Source organism: Adiantum capillus-veneris, chromosome 16 (genome assembly GCF_014529385.1).
Source record: "Adiantum capillus-veneris isolate H3 chromosome 16, ASM1452938v2, whole genome shotgun sequence".
Lineage (NCBI taxonomy): Eukaryota > Viridiplantae > Streptophyta > Polypodiopsida > Polypodiales > Pteridaceae > Adiantum > Adiantum capillus-veneris.
Window position 1 is genome coordinate 48573424 of NC_140946.1, and position 20279 is coordinate 48593702.

Here is a 20279-nt window from a genome sequence, read left to right on the forward strand (position 1 = left end):
ACGTGACCTGCTCTAATACCAATTGTTGGAATTAGGGTTGCAGAGAAACACACACAGCTTGAAGAAGACGAAGGAAGCTCAAGGCACACAATAGAGAGTGTGTTAGTGTGCAATGGAAAGATAGATAGCCCTAGAGTGATGGGCGTATATACAATGCACGGGGGAAAAAACCTCCTAAAGAGGGAAAAAATGCCCCGACGGTCCTAGTGTGTTCACACACATCACTACCACTTGTATATGGTAACATTCTTTGCACGCTCAATTGCTGCTTTGAAATTCTTTGGTTTTTCCTCAGCTTGCTCCTTTGTTGCTTTGTTAAGGTAGAGTCAGCTTGAGCTTGCAAAACTTCTTGTCGTTCTTCTTTCAAGTCTGAAAAATTTGACTTCTTACTCTCATCGAGTTCATTCACATGATCGAGCAAACAAAAAGATAACATTTCATTAATTTGGAAACAGCCAAAGCGGATACAAGTGGGACGGACTCGCCCTTTAATTTTACATCAATAGTAATTTCTTTGCCTTTTTCATTCTTTAACGTGGCTTTTTCTGCTCGATAGTCAACCACAACGTGGTTCTTGTGGTACCAAGGGATCCCTAAAAGGACGTTACGCCGCTCCAGAGGCATGATGTAGCAGTCCTCGTGCCCTAGATACCCCTGACAATGCAACCAAATTTTGCCTATGAGACAGGTGTAATGGCGACATCTCTCCCTGGTGCCACTAAAACCGTCTCCATCAGTCGTCCCATTTCTTCAGGCGTTATTCCGAGTCAAGCCATCATTTCTAGTGAGATGAAGTTGGCCTTGGCTCCTCCATCAAAGAAGATAAGGACTTCTTGATCGCGTACGTTGCCCCACGCTCTACAGAGCTCCGTACTCTTATCTATCTGGTCTGGGCTCGCCCCCATAAAATCTAGAACCAATCCTGCCTTCATCTTCCCTTTCTTTGCACGCTCGATTGCTGCTTTGGAATTCTTTGGTTTTTCCTCAGCCTGCTCCTTTGTTCCTTTGTTAAGATAGAGTCGGCTTGAGCTTGCAAAAATTCTTGTCGTTCTTCTTTTAAGTCTGAAAAATTTGACTTCTTACTCTCATCGAGTTCATTCACATGATTGAGCAAACAAAAAGATTAGATTTCATTGATTTGGGTGCCGCTATAGGAGAAGCAGTTCCGACAGGGCATTGCTTCTTTACAGCGGATGCAATAGCGTCACCCAGGTAGCCCTTGGCTGGAGGATAGATGCACCAAGCTCGGCATGAGCTGATCACCATTGAGAAGCAGCACCATGAGTTTGCCTTCCACCGCCAAGCATCTCAGACCCAATTGGAAGACAGAGTTAGTAATGAGTTTTTTGACATGATAAGTCCTCGCCATGCGCAGACCAATGCTCGCCAATTGACGGAACCGGATGGGACTATTGCCATAGAGCTCGATGATATGCGTGCAGTTGCTACTCACTTTTGCCGTGAGTTTCTCTCAACAGAGCCACTCTCAAAGCATCGGAATGCATGCAGACAGCACGTGTGGGCAGAGAAGCCTTGTTTAGTGAGGAGTTTCTCCAGAGGCTTGAGAGCCCACTCCAGCCAAAGGAGCTCCAAGAGGCTCTCACAGCATTCCCCCATGATAGTTGCCGAGGGTAGGGTGGTCTAACTCCATGTTTCTTTTTGGAGTGTTGAGAGCTGCTTGGTCAAGACCTATGTAGTGCATATCAGCACATTCTGCACATTGGGGAGATGTCAGATACCATGAGTGAGGTCTTGATTTATCTTATCCCTAAGGAACCGGGCTCTTTAGCGGCAATGGTGGCCCATCACTATCCTCACCTCAGCCTACAAAATTCTAGCAAAGGCTGTGAGTTCAAGGATTCAGCCGCTACTTGAGAGCATCATACATGAAAAACAGATGGGTTTTGTCAAGGAGCGTAGCATCCTTGACAACATTTTCACCTTCTGAGAGGCAACTGCTCTAGTTTGTCTCTGAGGAAAGTGCTCCTTCTCGATTTTGGGAAGGCCTATAACACAGTTGATTGTGGCTTCCTCAAGGGCACTATGCGTCGGATGGTCTTTTCAGATGCTTGGATTAGAGGGGTGTCAGCTCTCTACAAGTTTGCGTACAGTCAGGTGCTGCTAGCGAGGGAAAGAGGGGGACATTTCATGCTCACACGGTTAGTATGACAGGGATGTGCTCTTGCCCCTTTCTTGTTCCTTTTCTATGTTGAGGCAATGAGCAGATTTTTTACTTCACAAGCGGTTGGTTTGCATGGGGGGCGATGAGCTTTTGGATGAACAATTTGTTGATGACATTAAAGACTAGAGCTCGACAATTGACGTTTGTTGATAAGACTTGCTCATCAAATAATCTAATTCTAGGCTTTCCCCAATCTCATACATAAAAACTAGCCAAAAACCACAACTTGTCTTGGGGGGGTGGATTACAACTGAATTGCAGCTTGCACACTCTTTGGTGGATCATTAAAAACCATCACTCTGCCGGCTCCATTCAATGTACTCCAGATGTGTGCTCGACATTTGTTTATGACTTTTGTGCGGTTCATTTTGTCTTCCACTAATTCTTAACAAGAAATCTCCTAGACGAGTGCAATTTATCTTCATGCACACTTATCAGAAGGAAAATTAAGGTGTGCTTCTCTGAATTTGCCATATTATTCTGTATCTCAATTGACTCGATGTCTCCGTCAGTGCACTAAACGTTTTGCAGGCATAATGTAGTTTTGTAAAGCTAGAGATAGCAGTGTCTATAAGAAAATTATGTCATCCAATAAGAAAATCAAGAACATCCTTCATGTAAATAATTTCGTTAATGCTAGAGGGTTATGTATTGACGTTTCTCAGGCTTCTAATGCATATGGATTGGGTCACCTCCGACTCTATAGCATTTGATGCTATTACAAACATTCTATTACCGTATGTGACTGGCTATCCAGCTAGTTGCTAGCCCATACATTAACTCCTTGAAAAATTTTATTTTGCAGTCAAGTCCCATGCAGGAAGTTCACCTATATACTGAACCCCTTCAAAACTTCCATCTCGTGACAGACAAATCCAGATCCCACATTTCATTAGCTCGATATGCTTACTTGTGCGCCATAAAAGTAGATTGGAGCCCATGGCCATGGTCCAGATCATATGCATAAGCAGAAGACATTGTTGTCACTTTGTTGGAAAATACGATACCACCCTGTGCCCAAACAACGAAACAGGACATTGCTGTTACTTTGTTAGTGAATTCAACAGTGTTGGTGTCTATTATTAAAAGGCAATCTCAATCTACTCTAAACAGCTGATTTTTTATTTTTTTTTTAAATACATCATTAGCAAAATGAGAACTCTCTTGCCTTCAATATGTTGACAAAATTTGGCTGCACAATGTCTTGCAAGCGATCAGCACGATGAAGCCGCACTGGATCCAGACCACAAAGGCCCAATTTTGCAGGCTCTTGTAAACACTACACATTCCCACCGCTGAAATTTGATGCTGACTTAATGCTTAAGTAAAAGAATTAGCCTGCTAATTGATTTCAAAAAGACCTGATACTTGAAAGTGTTACATGTAAAAACAATCCGGGTGTCTCCTGAGCCCTGCTCTCAAACAAACATATCATTGAATAGTCAGTAGTGGAACCCAATATCTTAAAGATAAGAAGACTGAAGCAAACTTCCCTTCGAGAAAAACTTTGCAATGTTCTTTACAAAATGAAAAAAATGCACCACAATGTGAAAGCGATAACTTCCCTCATCATTTCAGAACCTGACACTTTTTCAAACAACCTTTTTTTTTAAAACACACAAAGTACTTGGATCATTCTTGACATGCCTAAAAAGTGAAATTGAAGTCCTTGCAAATCAATCACCATCAGAGTTCCGTTCCCAAGTGAGAACTGTGAGACAACAGAGAGTTTGACTCTAAAACTCACTTGGCTTGCAAATAACTCCCAGAACATGGGTGCTACCAAAGCAGTCTGCCAATTATGCAAATGAAGTATGTCTGGCTGCTTTCCAGACTTCAATATGTAATCCAAAGCTGCTCGGCAGAAATAAGAAAACCTGCAAAAATGAGACATAGACTTCAAGGTTCCACAGAAGACAATGTATGCAATTTGTACATATCCGAGAAGTGTGTAAAAAGAACATATTTCTTGAGACTTCTACAAGCATTCCAATTGGCGTCCCAAAGAGTCTCTTCTGACAGACTACAGAACAGAATGACATAACAACTTCACAAACATATTTGGTCAGGAGACTCCTACAGAGAAACGTCAAGCACCGACTTCACAGGTGTCACCCTACAGCAAGCAACACAGCTCGTACAATATTACTCTCACTGGCACTGGAGATTTAATGCCATTATCCCTCAGTATCAGTACTATTGTGAGTAGAGCACTTGTCAGCAGCAGTCAAGGAGTTCAAATCTTACATTGCAGCCCCCATTCAAGAGCTCCTCTCCTGATTGATTACTTTCTTTGTATAGTGCTTGCTTCATTGTACGCACAATAAATATGTCAAATATCATTGCCGAATTGTAGTTGCAATCTTGGCTTTACTCACAACCACAATATACCTGATCGATCTGTTGTAAATTTTAGACTTGAGGCCATTTTGGTATAACCTATCCTTCTTCAAAATACTCATTATGCAATGACACGCACATATTTAGGGAAGGGCTTAACTAAAAGAACAAACTCATAGTTCCTATATTTCTAGTTGACACTAAAACCAAAGACCTTAACAAATCGAATGTCTTGTCAAAGAGAATTAACGCTTCACAGAAATTACAGTGTGAATGCATGCACACAGGTTTTGAATCCACCTTTCAAAATCATCACTATAATTGTAAAAATGATCTCGAAGAAAAAAGCCACCAGGATGTAAGGACTCGATAAATGTAACAGCAATTCCATGAACAACACTGTCACCATGACAAGCAACCATAAGCACCTATCAATCTGATCTGAAATTCCAAGAAGGGGATCAGAAAAGTCATATAATCCATCTTCGCAAGCGTCATGACATACCCAGTCCATATTTTGTTTCTATGCCATTGCCCACCAAAAAAAGAACGAAAATCCACTTGCATATCCCTTAAATTTTGCACAGCATCCATATTCATGGTTGCATACCTATATCATCTGGAGTCTTAATAAGCATTGTTTCAGTGTTGAAAGTAAACAGCAAGAAAAGGTAGACTTTTCATACTTTGGAAGGATAACCTCAACTAGGTTGCCTTTTCTTTGCAAAGCCCTGCTCAAGTTGAGCACAAAGTTTCCAATTGCACCAGATATTGCTATTGGATCCAGCTCTGTGCAAATATGTGTAATGTGCAAGCCAAACCTGAGGAATTCCATTCAGAGTTAACCATGAGTAAAATAAGCCATTAGGTCTCCCCATTCTCAGGAATAAAACTCCTGTCAAAACATCTCAATTGCATAAGTGAAGGGTGAGTTTAGGAAATAAAAAGGCCCATGAAAGTGGAAAGTCAAAAGACTTTTCATGTCCATATAAAGAGGTGGTCCAGTGTGCATTGATACATTTGTATTTGTCTTCTTCCTTACTTTTCCTTTAGCGTTTTCTTCTCTTTAGAGTTTCCTTGCACTATGTAGATAGTGAATTTATTTTTTTTGAAACCAGTATCTAGACTCAAAACATTTCTAGAAGTGCAAATGGTAATAGCTGACACTCCTTCAAAAAGTTCTCAGGAGGCGTACACCTAAGAAGCACTCGAATAGGTTATTTATCTTTTATCTTCCCTAATAAACAAAGCACACATCAAATCTTGCCCAGATTTCGCCTTCGCTATGACATTACAGCTCATGCAAGTTGCAACTTAAGACCAATGCTATCAATAAAATCCACATACCTCTACAGCCCAGTAATCCCCAGATCCACCACCCCACCCCACACGGCCCCACTTTCCGCCCCTGTCTGCACCTGTCCCATCCCCTACCCAGCAAACAAACTAATCCCAGCCCCCCGAAAAACCCTTCCTTTGGACCATAACCGGGGCCTGCAAAGCAGCACTCAATTAGCCAGTACCACCTGCCATCCACTATACTTTTACTCCTGCCTACATCCCTATAAGAATAAAAGGCTCTATTCTGCGGAGTTCCAAGGCCTCTATTTGGATCTCCCTCCTTTCACTATCTGATATTGTCTTTCTATAGTTGTTATTTCAATGGGGGAATCCCCCCGTTGTGTTCCAGCCTGTAAACAGGGGTTATTGCAGCCTTCTAGGCAGTTTTTACTATAATGTAAGTTGTGGGGAAAAAAAAAACTCCAGGAAATCATCGACATGATTAAATCTTCTCCATCCTGCAGAGTACCAGTGTGCAATAAAAAGTTCAGAACTGCTACTAAAATATATCTTGCTTTCAGACACATACAAGAATAAACTTTTCTGAAGGTCTATGATATTCCATCCTTGTTGAAAAGGTTCAGACTCAGCGTCAACAAGTTGTCCCTCCATGTAGGTCCTAGTTATTATCTTTGGGTCGGTGTTTTTGGGTTTACGGATTTTTAAATAAAAGCAGGAGGGCTATTGCTTGTAACAAAAATTCTTTCGCATGAATTACCAGGACAAAAATGTTGAAATTACTTCTCAGCTTTCTTGAGAGAACACACTTAGCAAACAACATCTCAAGATGTATATGGATTACAAGTTTAGGTATCAATTGGTGCAATACCATTCTTTTTATTGATGACTACGATTTACATGGAAGGGCACTCGTTAATGACTAGAATTATTCTTCAATATTTAAATTGAGGGACACCTCGTTTATAACTATATTCATTCTTTTACTGATAATAATGATCTCCTTGGCGGGGCACCTTGTTAATGAATATCATTACGTAAATTTTGGTAATAGATTATTTTCTCACAATCAACATAAAAGTACAAGCCACAACACAGGAAACCATCTTTCCCATGGAAAACAGCTATGAAGAGAGTAAACTCAAGACACTCCATGGCTTGATTCATGGTTACCTCCTATTTGGGTCCAGCAGAGGAAGAAGGCCAAATGCTAGCTCTTTGTCTCCCTGTGGCTCAAGAGATAAAAAAGTCTTTGCTGCCTGAGCATCTTGTTTTGAGACCAAACTCTTAAGTCGGCTTGCTTGCTCTATGTTTATGGCCCCGGTTAAAACCATCGAATCTATTCGAAGAAGCAGCTCACTAAAAACCGGCGAAGGCATAGCATATCCCTCAATGCCTGTGTTTCCTTTTCCATTTTGCATTCCCCTTCCTGATATGTCGCATTTCAAAAAGAGTAACATAAATACGTTAAAAGCTTCTGGTAGACATCAACAACTTCAGAGGAAGCTTTATTTGAAACAACCATTCAGAAATATATAGATCTATTTCAGATGGACACTCTTTAGAAAGAAGCCAGTCAGCTCTGCTGACCTTCTCACGGGAGTCTTAAGAGTACACTAAATGCTTACCTTCACCAGCTATTGCTTTGATATCTTGGAGTTCTTGTTTTAACATATCACGTTCAGATACTGTTGCCTCAACTTCTGCTTCAAGCAAACTCAATTTCGCCGCTAAAATTTCTTTCTCTCTCTCCACCCTTTGAAGACCATCAAGAGCATCTATACGTTGCTTGTTGAGGAATAGCATATCTAAAAAACATGAGAAAGTAAGGAAATTTATTAAAAAAAGTTTATCGCATTCCCAGAATATAGCTGGAATCGGAAATTAAGCCATGCATGACCTTGAATTGCTAGCAACAATCCATGCCCTAAGCTTTGGAGACATTACTAATTTCTAAGATAAGAGATTTTTTGGTGATATTAAGCAGAATTTAACATAATTGAAGCTAAAACATGATAGGGCCACGATTCAAAGATGAAGATTTGACAAAGAACCTAAGACTTCATGTACAGAACTAAATTAACCAAACCTAATCATCAGTTAAAACACATTAGACATACAATGTCAGAGCCACACTGAGGTGAAATCTTCAGCATCACCAAGGGTTGTTAAAGAGGATTCAGAATGAGACCACATCCTGGTAACTCTATTAAGGAAACGGAATCTCTGCCAGGTTGTATATCACTTAGACCTCTTCTCTCTGTCATCCCGGAAGGACAATGCGCTTTTAAAGGCCAACTACTGGTCCTATATGTTATACTATCCTGGTTTATATAATTTCCAGCAAGAACACATCTTCGACATGATTCCACGTAACAATTTGTGGAGAAGAAGGAAATTGTCTCCTCTGGGACGTTCGCTGCTGCTGCCCGCTTCCCCCTTGCCATCGCTGTTCTTGCCTTCTCCCCCCCCCCCCCCCCCCCTCCTGCCCGCTGCTCCCTGCCCGCCAAGACTGCCAGCGCGCTACCTCCAGCCCATCCACTGAACACACACACCCCATCCCCTGCCCGCTGCCCCCTGCTCTCTGACCGTCTTGCTTATTGCCGTACCCGCTTCACCTCATTGCCCGCCCGTTGTTGGGCTGTTTACAGCCTACTGGCAACGGTCCCAATGTACTCGGCCCCGCCTCGACAGCAGCAGACACAGAATGGCGGCCTCTGCTCCACCACAAAGGGACTCTTCAGAAGCCCCCTCGCCCGACCCCACGGAGCTGACCCTTCGACTTGCTCTTTCACCAGAAGAACAAGCGAGCGTGATGGCCGAGGTGGAATGTTTGCAAGCCTCCTCGGTTATTTGCAAGATTATTGGCACTCGACCCAGCCGAAGTGAGGTTCGCGGACTTACCCCAGGCCCGACTCCTCTCCGATGTGTGGGCAAGATCACTGGTGTCCAGATCCTCGGGGGAGGGTATTATCAGATAGACTTCGAGTCTCCAGAGAGGACGGCCAAGGTGATTTCGATGAGCCCGCTTGGTATCCGACAGTGTGACATAAAAATGCAGATGAAACCCCGAAACTCCGAAACCTATGAAACATTTTGCCGAAACGCATGAAACAGACGAGCATTTTTTATGAAACGTTTAAAATTGGGGCTTTTTTCCAGAAACCCAACGCTCCAGTTAACAGATGATTGTGGTCCCTAAAACTTATGGTTTGTGACATTGAATTAAGTTTGAACTTTGTTCAATAGAAGTACTTCGCTAAATGAATCAATGATGCATCACTTACGATTCATGAAACCAGTGGCTGTGTTTTAACTTTCATCAATACTGAACATCTCTTTGATCGTGCTCGCTTGAAGTCGCTTCTAAGCAGTGAGCACTGAGCAGTGAGCACGTCTCTCTCTCTCTCTCTCTCTCTCTCTCTCTCTCTCTCTCTCTCTCTCTCTCTCTCTCTCTCTCTCTCTCTCTCTGCCAGGGATATGCTGATGGAGGTTCTCGCAGTGTTGTTCAATTGTGCCATGTGAGGGATTACCTGAGACTTGGAGGTTGTCTAATATTGTGCCCATCTTCAAGGCTGGTGACCCTACAAAGCCTGGGAACTACCGCACTATTATGGTTGGACACACATTGGCACGGTTGTACGCATCTATTCTGGAGCAACACTTGAGTAATTGGGCAGAGGACGAGGGTGTACGAGCAAAGGGTCAGGCCGGCTTCAGGAGGGGTTTCTCCACTCCTGATTTTATTCTGACACTCAGGGCCATCATTGAGGGGGGCAGAGCACATGGGAGACGGATCTATTGTAGCTTTGTGGATTTTCGCAAAGCATTTGACATGGTACCAAGAGCTCGATTGATGCACAGACTACAGGAGATGGGGATGCCCATAGAGTTGATTTGGGGGATTATGGCTTTGTACAGATCAGTGATGGAACATGTACACACTCCAGAAGGGGTATCTGATTTAGTTCACTCTACTATTGGAGTGAAACAGGGCTGCCCATTGTCTCCCACTCTATTTGGTATGTATGTTGATGAGGTGTCTGATTACATTGACAGAGAGGGTGACAGGGGTGCCCAGCTGGCAGGGACGTGGATCCCATTGTTGCTATATGCTGATGATATTGTGCTGATATCTGACTCACCAGAAGGTATGCAACGACATTTGGATGCACTACGCAGTTTTGCAGAGGATAGTGGATTGTGTGTAAACCTAAGTAAAACCAAGGTTATGGTGTTTAACACCACACCGCAATGGGTCAAGAGATCAGTACCTACTTTCAAATATGGTCAGGAGATTGTGGAGTATACAGATGCATACACTTACCTGGGGGTAGTCTTTACTAGGCCGAGATTTTCTTTGAGAAGAGCAGCAGAGACTAGACTAACTAGAGCTGGTGCGGCTCTGGGAGGAATGGAGAGGATGTGTTCGCAGGTTCAGTTCCAAGAACCTAGGACAAAGTTATGGCTCTTTGATACTTTGGTTGCCTCTACTATGTTATATGGGGTGCAGGTTTGGGGACCTTCTGTAGGCCAGGATGGTTGGAGGCATATGGAGAAGCCCCTGGTATCTATGATCTCTCGGCTGATTAGAGCCAAGGCTTCCGTACTGCATGATATCATTCAAGCGGAATTAGCTGCCCCCCCTATGGAGATTGAGGCGCTTACCAGATCAGTCTCCTTTGTACACAGTCTGTGGGATACTACCAGAGACAGATAAGCCAGGGTGGCTCTAGAGTCCTCCAGACAATTAGCTCTTAATGGGGATACATCATGTTGGTATGCACAGATGGCATCATGGTTTCAGACACATGGTTTCACCATGGACAGGTTGCCTCCTTTTCAATACTCTCTACAGGCACCCTTGAGGTCTTTCACGCGGGTAGAGATTAATAGACTCATTCGTCAGGATCTGATCCAACTGGACACGAGGAGGACATGGATAGAGCCGATACAGGAGTTGGGCACAAAGATGGCTTTCTATAGAGAGCATCTTCTCCACCTCACGGAGGATGGGTTTGTGATTCAACCTAGCTATATGGACACGCATCTTTCTCATGGTTTGCGTTGTGCCATTGGCCAGATACGCACGTCCTCACATCAGCTCGAGATTGAGACTGGCAGATTCAGAGGGACACCGGCAGATAGCAGGATATGCAGCTTATGCCATCTAGATTCAGAGACAGAGGTACATTACATATGTCATTGCACAATGTACTATAAGATACGAGGCCGTTTTCATTGTCTATTCAGAGAAGGTTTTGGGCCTCTATCTAGGGTCATGAGTTATGAGGATCAGAGATGTCTTGGGCTATATCTAATTGAGTTACACATGCATAGAGGAACTTTACTGAGGAGAGCTGAAGAGAGACAACCCCAGAGACAGATCACAGATTTCTTTCCACTAGATATTGTACACCCAAAAGAACAGACAGAGGAGCAGCCAACAGTGGAGAGGACTGCCTGCACCACTGGCATTCTCATAGACCAAGCATTGGAGCTAGGGAGATCTAGATGACCCCGATGGAGAAGAGGAGCTACACAGTTTCGAAGGAGGCTACAGCAAAGGATTCGAGCCACACTTTCTCGTCGTCCAGAGTGCAGATGAAGATGGATCTCTATGAAGATGGATCTCTACTTCCCTCCCATATTGTCTACACATTGTTCTGCTTAGTTCACACATTTCACGCCTTTCACCTTTCACACCTATCAGCTTAGTTTAGGATTCCGCAGTATTTATATCTTGTTATCCTAGCTTAATTTATTTTGTTAATCTGACTTTGTATCAGATACACCGCATTGTAACTTTCTGGTCTCATAGGTCACTTTGGCCTTTTGAAGACGTTAATATAACATTTCATTTCATTTCTCTCTCTCTCTCTCTCTCTCTCTCTCTCTCTCTCTCTCTCTCTCTCTCTCTCTCTCTCTCTCTTTCTCTTGGACATTAAAGTCTAGAGTCATGTGTGCTACATTGTATACATATTTATCATATTTTATTAATATATAATTTAATGTCGTTTATGAAACCTGTTTCATGTTTTTGACGCTATGAAACGAAACGTTTCAAAACCTCGAAACCCCGAAACGTTTCATGTCACACTGGTATCCGAGCAGCTCGGGCTTACTTACGACGAGGGCACCATGGTTTCGACCCTACTACAGATGTGCTTGAGGAGGAGGCCGCCTTGCCTATCTCGGTCTGCTTCCCATGCCTGAGGAGGGAGTACCTCCCTCTTCTTCCTAGGATCGGTTCCATGTTTGGAACAATTCTGGAGTCAACGTGCACTTCAACTTCAGTTGTGGCCGAGGCCGCAGGTTTACCTACTCTGCGGGTTCTTGTTCGAGAGACACACTCCCTCCCGAAGGTGATTCTGTTGCCTCGTGAGAGCGGGGGTTAAATCAGACAGAGTGTGGAGTATTCGGGTATGCTGAATCAATGCTTCATTTGCAGGCAGATGGGCCACTTAGCAAAGGCCTCTCCTCGCAAGAGATCTCGACCCACAGTGCATGCACAGCCTCCCAAGGCTAAGCATGCTCCGCAAACAGATACCTAGGACACACAAGCTGGTGCCTCGACAGAGGCCAGCGATCAGACAGCTGACGGTTGGCAGCAGGTGCCTGGCCGCCGTAGACAGGGAAGGGCTCGTCACACCGCTCCCCCTGGTGGCCAACCTCCTGCAGCTCAGCAGCACTGGGTTCCGACAGGGAACAGTTTTGACCCTCTCAACAAGACCCCCCCTAAGGAGGCTCCCTCCACCTCAGCTCCGCCGTCTCCACCACCTCCCCCTCCCCCACCCTCAGACGCCTCTGTTCTACCTACCCCGCCTCCTCCTCCACGTCCACCCCCACATCCCGCTCCCCCTCTCTCCCCGGTGGGCTCTCAGCCTCATCTCTCGAGCCATCCCACACTCCTCAGGCGCAGGGGTCTGAACATACATCTGCAGCGAGGCGTTCTTTAGGTAGTGCTTTCGCTATGAGCCGCATGGCTCGAGAGGCACAACCCTATTTGAGGCCGCCTCTTTTGGTTCAGACTTCTCCTTCTACAGCAATCCCTCGGGGTTTGACTAGCTTTGACATCCGCAGACGATGGGACTTCTTCGACTACAGCTTCACTCGATTTCTAGGAGATTCTTCTCCCGACTTGGAGGAGGCTTGCTTTCGAGTCCACGTCCTCTTTCTAGCAGCTAGAGGCACTGAGGCTCTCGACACAACGGTAGGTTTCTCCTTTCCGTTGTGCGACAGGGATCCTACAGAGTGGACCCTGCACACAGTTCTTAAAGGCTCCAAGTCCAGGCCACTGAGTTCTCACATCATACAAGGGACCTTGGGGTGACAGATCTAGTACAGACACTTTGGCCTCTAGCCAAGTTCAGTGTGACGTCGCCGGATGCACTAGGTTGCACGCACATTGTGGTGCATTTGTTTGCTGACACTCAGAGCCTCCCTTGCTATGTATTTGTACATGAGAATTCTTGGACAGAGAATGTGGCCCTACGGGTTGCATGCGCAGCCTGGGCTTAGATGGACAGTCACTTTAGACGCGCTTGTCTAGAGGTCGCTCGGATGCAGATTACTCCCCATCTAAACCAACCTCAAAGATAGCGAGGATGGCTGTTGTTGCAACATCTGTTTTTCCTCACTGACTCCATGAGGATCGTCTCATGGAATGTGCACGGATTAGGAGGGCCCCAATTTCAGTGTCAGAAGGGTCGGTTGCCTCCGGAGCTTCAGCGTTGCCTTGTGGGTGGTGAAATTGATATTCTTATGCTACACGAGCATCATCAGAGTGAGAGCCACATTAAACGATGTGGTCAGATTTTGCGTGGTCACTATGAGACGTTTTGGTCAGCTGCATTTGGACCTGGAGGTATTCAGGGAGGGGTATGTATGACTATTGTAAATTCTTGGCAGCAGGCCCTGGGTAGAGGTATTATTGTGTCAGGCAGAGCTCAGTGGATTACTATGCAGGTTCAGGGTTGCCTCATGGGTTTCCTGAACATATATGTGCCCAACATGGCAGTGCACGAGCAGAGTTTTGGTCTCATGTTGTTGAGTCTTTGCCACATGCAGAGCAGCGGTGTGTTGGGGGGGGGGTTCAACATGTTGGAGGACCCCTCTCATAGGATTGGAGGTGGCCATGCTGCAGTGCACGTGGATGGGTTCGCAGCTTGGGAACGGCGATGTATGATGGAGGAGTGAATCTATCTATGATAGGTAGCTTCTACGCCAGTAACCACTTTCGTGACATGGGGGGATCTGTTTGCATCCTGGCAGGGACCTCTTTTTCCGATCACGCGCTAGTGATTCTGTAACCGGCCTGTACAACGTAGAGGGCGGAACTATTTCAATTACTTGTTAACTTTACATAGAGCACTGTGAAGAAAAGAGAACACAGTTGCCTCCAGCGACTAGAATGTCACCTCGCACACGAGACCAACACCCTGTAGGCCCCAAAGACTGGCGCCTCTTTCGGTATTTCTTTATTCAATTGAAAGTAGATGATCCGAACACTTAGTCTAAACTCTCACAAAGCTGTCCAAACCTGGCGAGGGCTGAAAACATAAGCTGATTTCGGCAACACGCGGCGCAAAAACCCCTGTAGGTCAAAAACACCTGACTAGGACGGATTCCCTCACAATTTAGGAGCTTTCTGGTGAGCTGTCACAAAAATTCAGCGTGCTGTAATTCTCTGTTTTTCTGCTATCCGGTGCCCAAAACCCTGTACACGCATCCCAAGGCTCTCACGGAGCTCCCCTGGTGTTCCCTTGTGGTTTAGGTGCGAAACCCTAAACCTGCAAAAAAGACACAGCAGGCTGTAATTCTCTGTTTCGGATCATTTTTAGCAGAGCGAACACGCCTACGCGTGCGCCAAGGGCTCCCGCACGCAATGGGACAGTTCCCCTGTGAATTGGACAAGTTTTCACACAAGAAAACTCTCCAAACTCGCAATCTTCCGCGATGGAACTGTGCGTACCTGTGGGGGATTAGCAGTTAGCTAATCCGGTTCCGGTTCACAAGGCTCTTGCCTTCGCAAACGCGCATAATTCCTTGGAACTGTACATATTCATCTGAGTAGCCCAACTAGTGGGGCATTACCATATTTGCCAAAGGGGGGGGGAGAGATGCACGAGAGCAATCATCGCGCTACATGAGACAGAGGAGAAGGCAAGCTTTCCATTAAAGCTGTCAACCTGCACCCACTACTCACACACACGATGTAAGTTTACTAATTCCAAAAATCAGTCTCAACTCTCAAATTGGGCGCCCCGCCCCCTCTTGTTGATGGAAGTGGAAAATCCCCCTCGAGCCACCATGTGTCCAGTTTGCCCCTTTTGAGTTAATTCTCTAGTTCCCACTCACTTATAAAGTTCTAAGTGACTTTCCGAGTGGCCCAGATTTCATTTGGCGCGCACAGGCTTCCATGCTCATTAGAATTCAGTGCTAACTAGCCCCACCAGTCCCTAACCGACCTAGACTCCCAATGTGAGAAACCTGTTCGGCCGTAGCCGTTTCACACTGGCCATGCAATGTCAACTTGCACCTTTTCAAGGGTTCCGAGGAAAACAAGTCAAAATAAAATAAATAAAAATATGTTGTACATATTTAGAGAAGGCAAAAAGAAAAATACACCTCCTGGTGACACACCCCACCCTTGAAATACTGCAAGCGACCTCACTTGCATGCCAATAATACATGCGGATATCTCTTGATATCACATATATTCTATGATGGGAATCCAAGATATACATGCTTCCGGAAATGTAGCGTTGGACGATTAAACAATCCCACCAACCTGGCTACTACACATATATCAAGCATAGAAGTCTTCTGGTGTACTCTCAAGCACAAACTTCTCTAGCCAAATTCTGTATGAAAAGAGTAGATACAATTGCTTAACTATTCCATTGAGCATCATGAACCATGCTCTCACCTGGATCCAAAAGACTATATCAAGTCACTGTGGGTTCCATTTGAAAGGCTTCAAGATACAATTGCAATAGTTAAGGTGAATCAACCAATTCAGACTCTTCCATCCATTTGGCATCCAACGATGGATAGTTCTTGAACTTCACCCAATAGCGTCTTGCAACCTTTCCTATTCGGGAACAAGAATCTCATCCAGTTCTTCCACTTCGGGTTGTTCCTCATCCAGCGTCACCATGAAACGCGTTTCGATAGGTCGGGACAGGTGAAACGTTTCGGGCCTTGAAACGTTTCGCTCACCAAGTGAAACACAAGCTGTTTCACTAACAATAAGTTACCATAGTTTTAGTTTCAAAGTCGCTAAACTCACGTTTTGGTCTCGCGCTTCACTATGCTCTAATTTTGGATTGAAACGTTTCGTGGTGAAACGCCGCGTTTCAGGGTGAAACGTTTCGGCCTTGAAACGTTTCGTGGTTACGCTGTCCTCATCGAGCATATACTGTGGCACATCACTAACAAAAGGTCTTAGAAGGCTGACATGAAAAGCATTATGTATTTTCCAGCCTTTTAGTAGCTTCAACCTATAAGCTACATCGTTGATCTATTCTGAAAACTAAAAAGGACCATAATATCGCATACTGAGCTTAGGAAAAAAGCATTCCTTTCATTTCCTTTTCCTTAACCTGCCCTTTTCAAAGTGCAAAAGTACCCAATCACCAAGTAAGAATACAAGTTCACGACGGTGACGATCAGCAACTTTCTTTTGCTTAGCTTGAGTCTTCTCAAGAGCAATCTTTATCTTCCTGTATGTTTCATCCATATCTTGCACATACTTGTCTGCCTCAAATATCTTGTCCTTAGTTTAAAAAATGGGGGGGATTTTCTTCCCTCCTTCCACTATCTCAAATCGTGCTTTACGTGTTGACATATGCATTGTGTTATTCTAAGCATATTCAACCAATGGGAGATAATGTTCCCTAGTTGCCTTGTGCTCAGACACATAACATTTGAGCAGATCCAGGACAGTAGAATTTGCCTCTTCTAACTGTCCATCAGTTTGCGGATGAAACAAAGATAAGAAATTTAGCGTAGTGCCCATGTTCTCAAACAATGCCTTCCAGAAAAGACTCGTCATACATGATCCCTGTCACTAACAATTGACTGAGGCATCCTGTGATACTTAAAGATATTGCTCACGAATATCTTGACCATGTGTTCTGGCTTTATCTTCTTCCTAACAGGAATGAAATGGACCTGCTTGCTAAACCTACAAATGATAGTTCAAATCCCATCATTGCATGTTTGCGTTCTTGGAAGATCGAAGATAAAGTTCATTTCTATGCTTTCCCATGGAAGGGATCGGCAATGGTTGCAACAATCCTAGTTGCTTTTGCCTATCAAACTTGACTTTTTGGCAAACTAAGCATGATCTTACAAATGTGACATCTTGACGCAAAGCTGGCCAATAGAAGAATGCCTCAACCACTTTCACTGTCGCATCAATTCCATGATGCCCAGCATAAGTTGGAGCATGACTTTCCATCAAAACCTTTGGCCATAACTGTTTAGTGACGCATAACTTTCCATGCTGTCATGTGCACATCTAACCCTACGTGAATGTGGACAAGCTACTTTAGGTCTAGGGTTCAGGTCAGCTTAGGAAGTGTTCTGGCATCTTTGTGAGCCTGTACACAAGCCGTGCATGTCCAGGCACTTAGAGTAGTTGCATATCCTCTGGTTGCACACAACATGATCATCAGCATGACAGTCAGTACGCATCATGAGCATTTCACAGTGCACAGAACCCATTTTCCCTATTTATCCATTTTTCACTTATTATTCAATAAGTGACTTTGTTGGAAAACTGGGTAGGGCAAATTTGCTAAGTTAGTATATAAGAAACCTAGCGCTAGCACTTTCTGACAGAAGAGGCAGCAGAAGTTCCAGGAACTTGCAGTACACCTTCTCAGCAAGAAGACCGGCAGGAGGCCTAGCGTTTCCAGCCAACAAGAAGCAGATAGCGTTTTGGCTACAGATCAACCTAGCGTTTTCTACTACAGATGCACCCTAGCGTTTTCAGCAGTTACCATATCAGCCTTGGCATTTTCGCCACAGATCACCTGGCGTTAGCAGATTCCAAATTCAGGTCTAACGTTTTTGCAGATTGCTCCAGCGTTTTCGTAGATTGCAGATTGCTCTAGCACTTTGCAAATTCCCAGCGACGGATCAGCCCTAGCATCAGCGTTTGCAATTTTCAGCACTTAGACTCCACAGAACCAGCCCCTAGCTTTGCAGATCTCACCTACCCACTGCAAATCCTCACCGACACAGTGTCAGAATTCAGCAGTTAGCAGATTTGCAGATTTCAGCCCCTAGCGTTTTTAAATTTCAGCCCGTCTTATCGTCATCATCATTGTCGTCGACAGTGTCGGCAAGTCCATTGCAACTAGTCCATTGTACCAGATTTGTGCAATCATTAGCATAGACCTCTCTCGCCATAGCGAGGGGGGGCCTTGGAGGAGGGTTTGACAACCGTCTGGTGTCGTATTCTTCTCTCTCTCTCTCTCTCTCTCTCTCTCTCTCTCTCTCTCTCTCTCTCTCTCCGGAGGGGATGCAACGTCACTTGGATGCTTTGCATAGGTTTGCCCAAGAAAGTGGTTTGTCCGCCAACCTTGGTAAAACCAAGGTCATGGTATTTAATACCACCCCACAGTGGATCAGGACGTCAGCGCCCGCATTCACATACAGCCAGGAGATAGTGGAGTATACAGATGCTTACACTTACCTTGGAGTGGTTTTTAGTGGGCCAGCATTTTCATTGAGTAGGGCAGCAGAGACTAGATTGACCAGAGCCCATGCAGCATTGGGTAGATTGGAAAGGATGTGTTCACATGTTCAGTTTCAGGAGCCTCGGATGAAGCTCTTGCTCTTTGACACTTTGGTGGCTTCTGCATTGCTTTATGGAGCTGAGATTTGGGTACCTTCATTGGATCATCACGGGAGGACAGGCCGCAGTGATGGATGGGGGTACATGGAGAAGCCTCTGATCTCTATGATCTCGCGGCTCATTAGAGCCAAGGCTTCAGTACCACGTGCTATTGTCCGAGCAGAGCTAGCTGCCCCCCCACTAGTGGTTGAGACGCTCACCAGATCTGTCTCCTTCATACACCGCATGTGGGAACTTCTTAGAGATAGATATGCCCACCTTGCACTTGAGTCCTCTCAACAGTTAGCCATGCAAGGAGATATAGCATGCTGGTATGGGGAGATAAGATCATGGTTTCAGGCGCATGGGTTCAGCATAGACAGATTGCCTCCCTTCCATTACTCACTGGATGCACCCTCTCTGACTCTTACACAGTCCGAGATCACCAGGCTCATCCGCCAGGGCTTGACTCAGCTAGACACCGGGAGGTCATGGACACAGCCAGCACAGGAGTTGGGCACGAAGATGGCTTTCTGCAGAGAGCATCTCCTTTAGCTTACGGAGGATGGTTTACGAGGCCCAGATACATGGACACCCACTTGTCTCATGGGATACGATGTGCTATTGGCCAAATACGCACATCTTCACACCAGCTGCGGATCGAGACTGGGAGATACAGCGGAGTACTAGCAGAGGCCAGGACATGGCCCCTGTGTGACATCGAGCCTGAGACAGAGTTGCAATACACATGCCACTGTCCCGTCTACTAGGAGATACAAGGCCGCTTACATTGCTTGTTCAAAGAGGGCTTTCGACCATTCTCCGGAGTCATGCGATACGAGGATCAGAGATGCCTGGGTTTGTTTTTGCTCGAGCTGCGCAGACACAGAGAGAGCCTGATGAGAGGAGAGGCTAGCCAGTCTCAGAGACAGATCACAGACTTCTTTAGAGCTGCCACTGGACAACCGGAGGAGTTACTACCATAGCAGAGCTCGTCGCCTCACACCAGAGGCACACTGATCGACCGAGCGATTGAGCTGGGGAGATCCAGACGCCCATGACTGCGGAGGACTACACAGCATCGACGGAGGCTGCATCAGAGGATTCGGATCACTTTGGCCCGACATGCACGACGCCCGGTCACACCTAGCAGCTTAGGGTAAGTGGTATCAAAGAGGAGCATGGATCATCACCGGAAAGTGACGGGAGAACATTGTGTGCCAAACTTGGGTACACCAACACCCCTTTCACCAAAGCATGGAGGGTAGGGAAAGACCCTCAAAAGAGGGTGCTCATGCTACAATTCAAAGACCTCATGGACAAAATCACCTTCCTAAAGAAGAGGATTGCATTGAGAGGATTAGGAGTCGTCCCCCATTTACATTGATGAGGATCTCACCAAGACACAAGTGGAGCATCGAAAGCTTTGTATGCCCAAAATCATGCAAGCAAGGAAAGAGGGCAAGAAGGCTTTCTATAGAGATGGGCGAATCTTCATAGATGGAAAACCCATGGCATAGGGATTCGCGACCTATGAGACTACGGAGGCGACATGACATGAGATCACACTCGGAGTATGGAATTGCGACGGATGCGTATGGACTCAGC

General features: G+C 45.3%; 1 protein-coding gene across 3 annotated transcripts in view; it reads right to left on the reverse strand.

Annotated features, from left to right (window-relative positions):
- Nucleotides 1–20279, reverse strand: part of LOC147438998 (UDP-Glycosyltransferase superfamily protein) — a 198556-nt gene that overhangs the window by 123113 nt on the left and 55164 nt on the right. For all 3 annotated transcript variants that reach the window (XM_086484947.1, XM_086484946.1, XM_086484948.1), the window contains 9 exons: nucleotides 7450–7629; nucleotides 6995–7250; nucleotides 5209–5343; nucleotides 5028–5132; nucleotides 4823–4921; nucleotides 3930–4059; nucleotides 3544–3594; nucleotides 3351–3461; nucleotides 3093–3193 (listed from right to left, as the gene is read on the reverse strand). In XM_086484947.1, coding sequence (XP_086341073.1) covers nucleotides 3093–3193; nucleotides 3351–3461; nucleotides 3544–3594; nucleotides 3930–4059; nucleotides 4823–4921; nucleotides 5028–5132; nucleotides 5209–5343; nucleotides 6995–7250; nucleotides 7450–7629 — 1168 coding nt within the window. The remainder of the gene's footprint in view (nucleotides 1–3092; nucleotides 3194–3350; nucleotides 3462–3543; nucleotides 3595–3929; nucleotides 4060–4822; nucleotides 4922–5027; nucleotides 5133–5208; nucleotides 5344–6994; nucleotides 7251–7449; nucleotides 7630–20279) is intronic.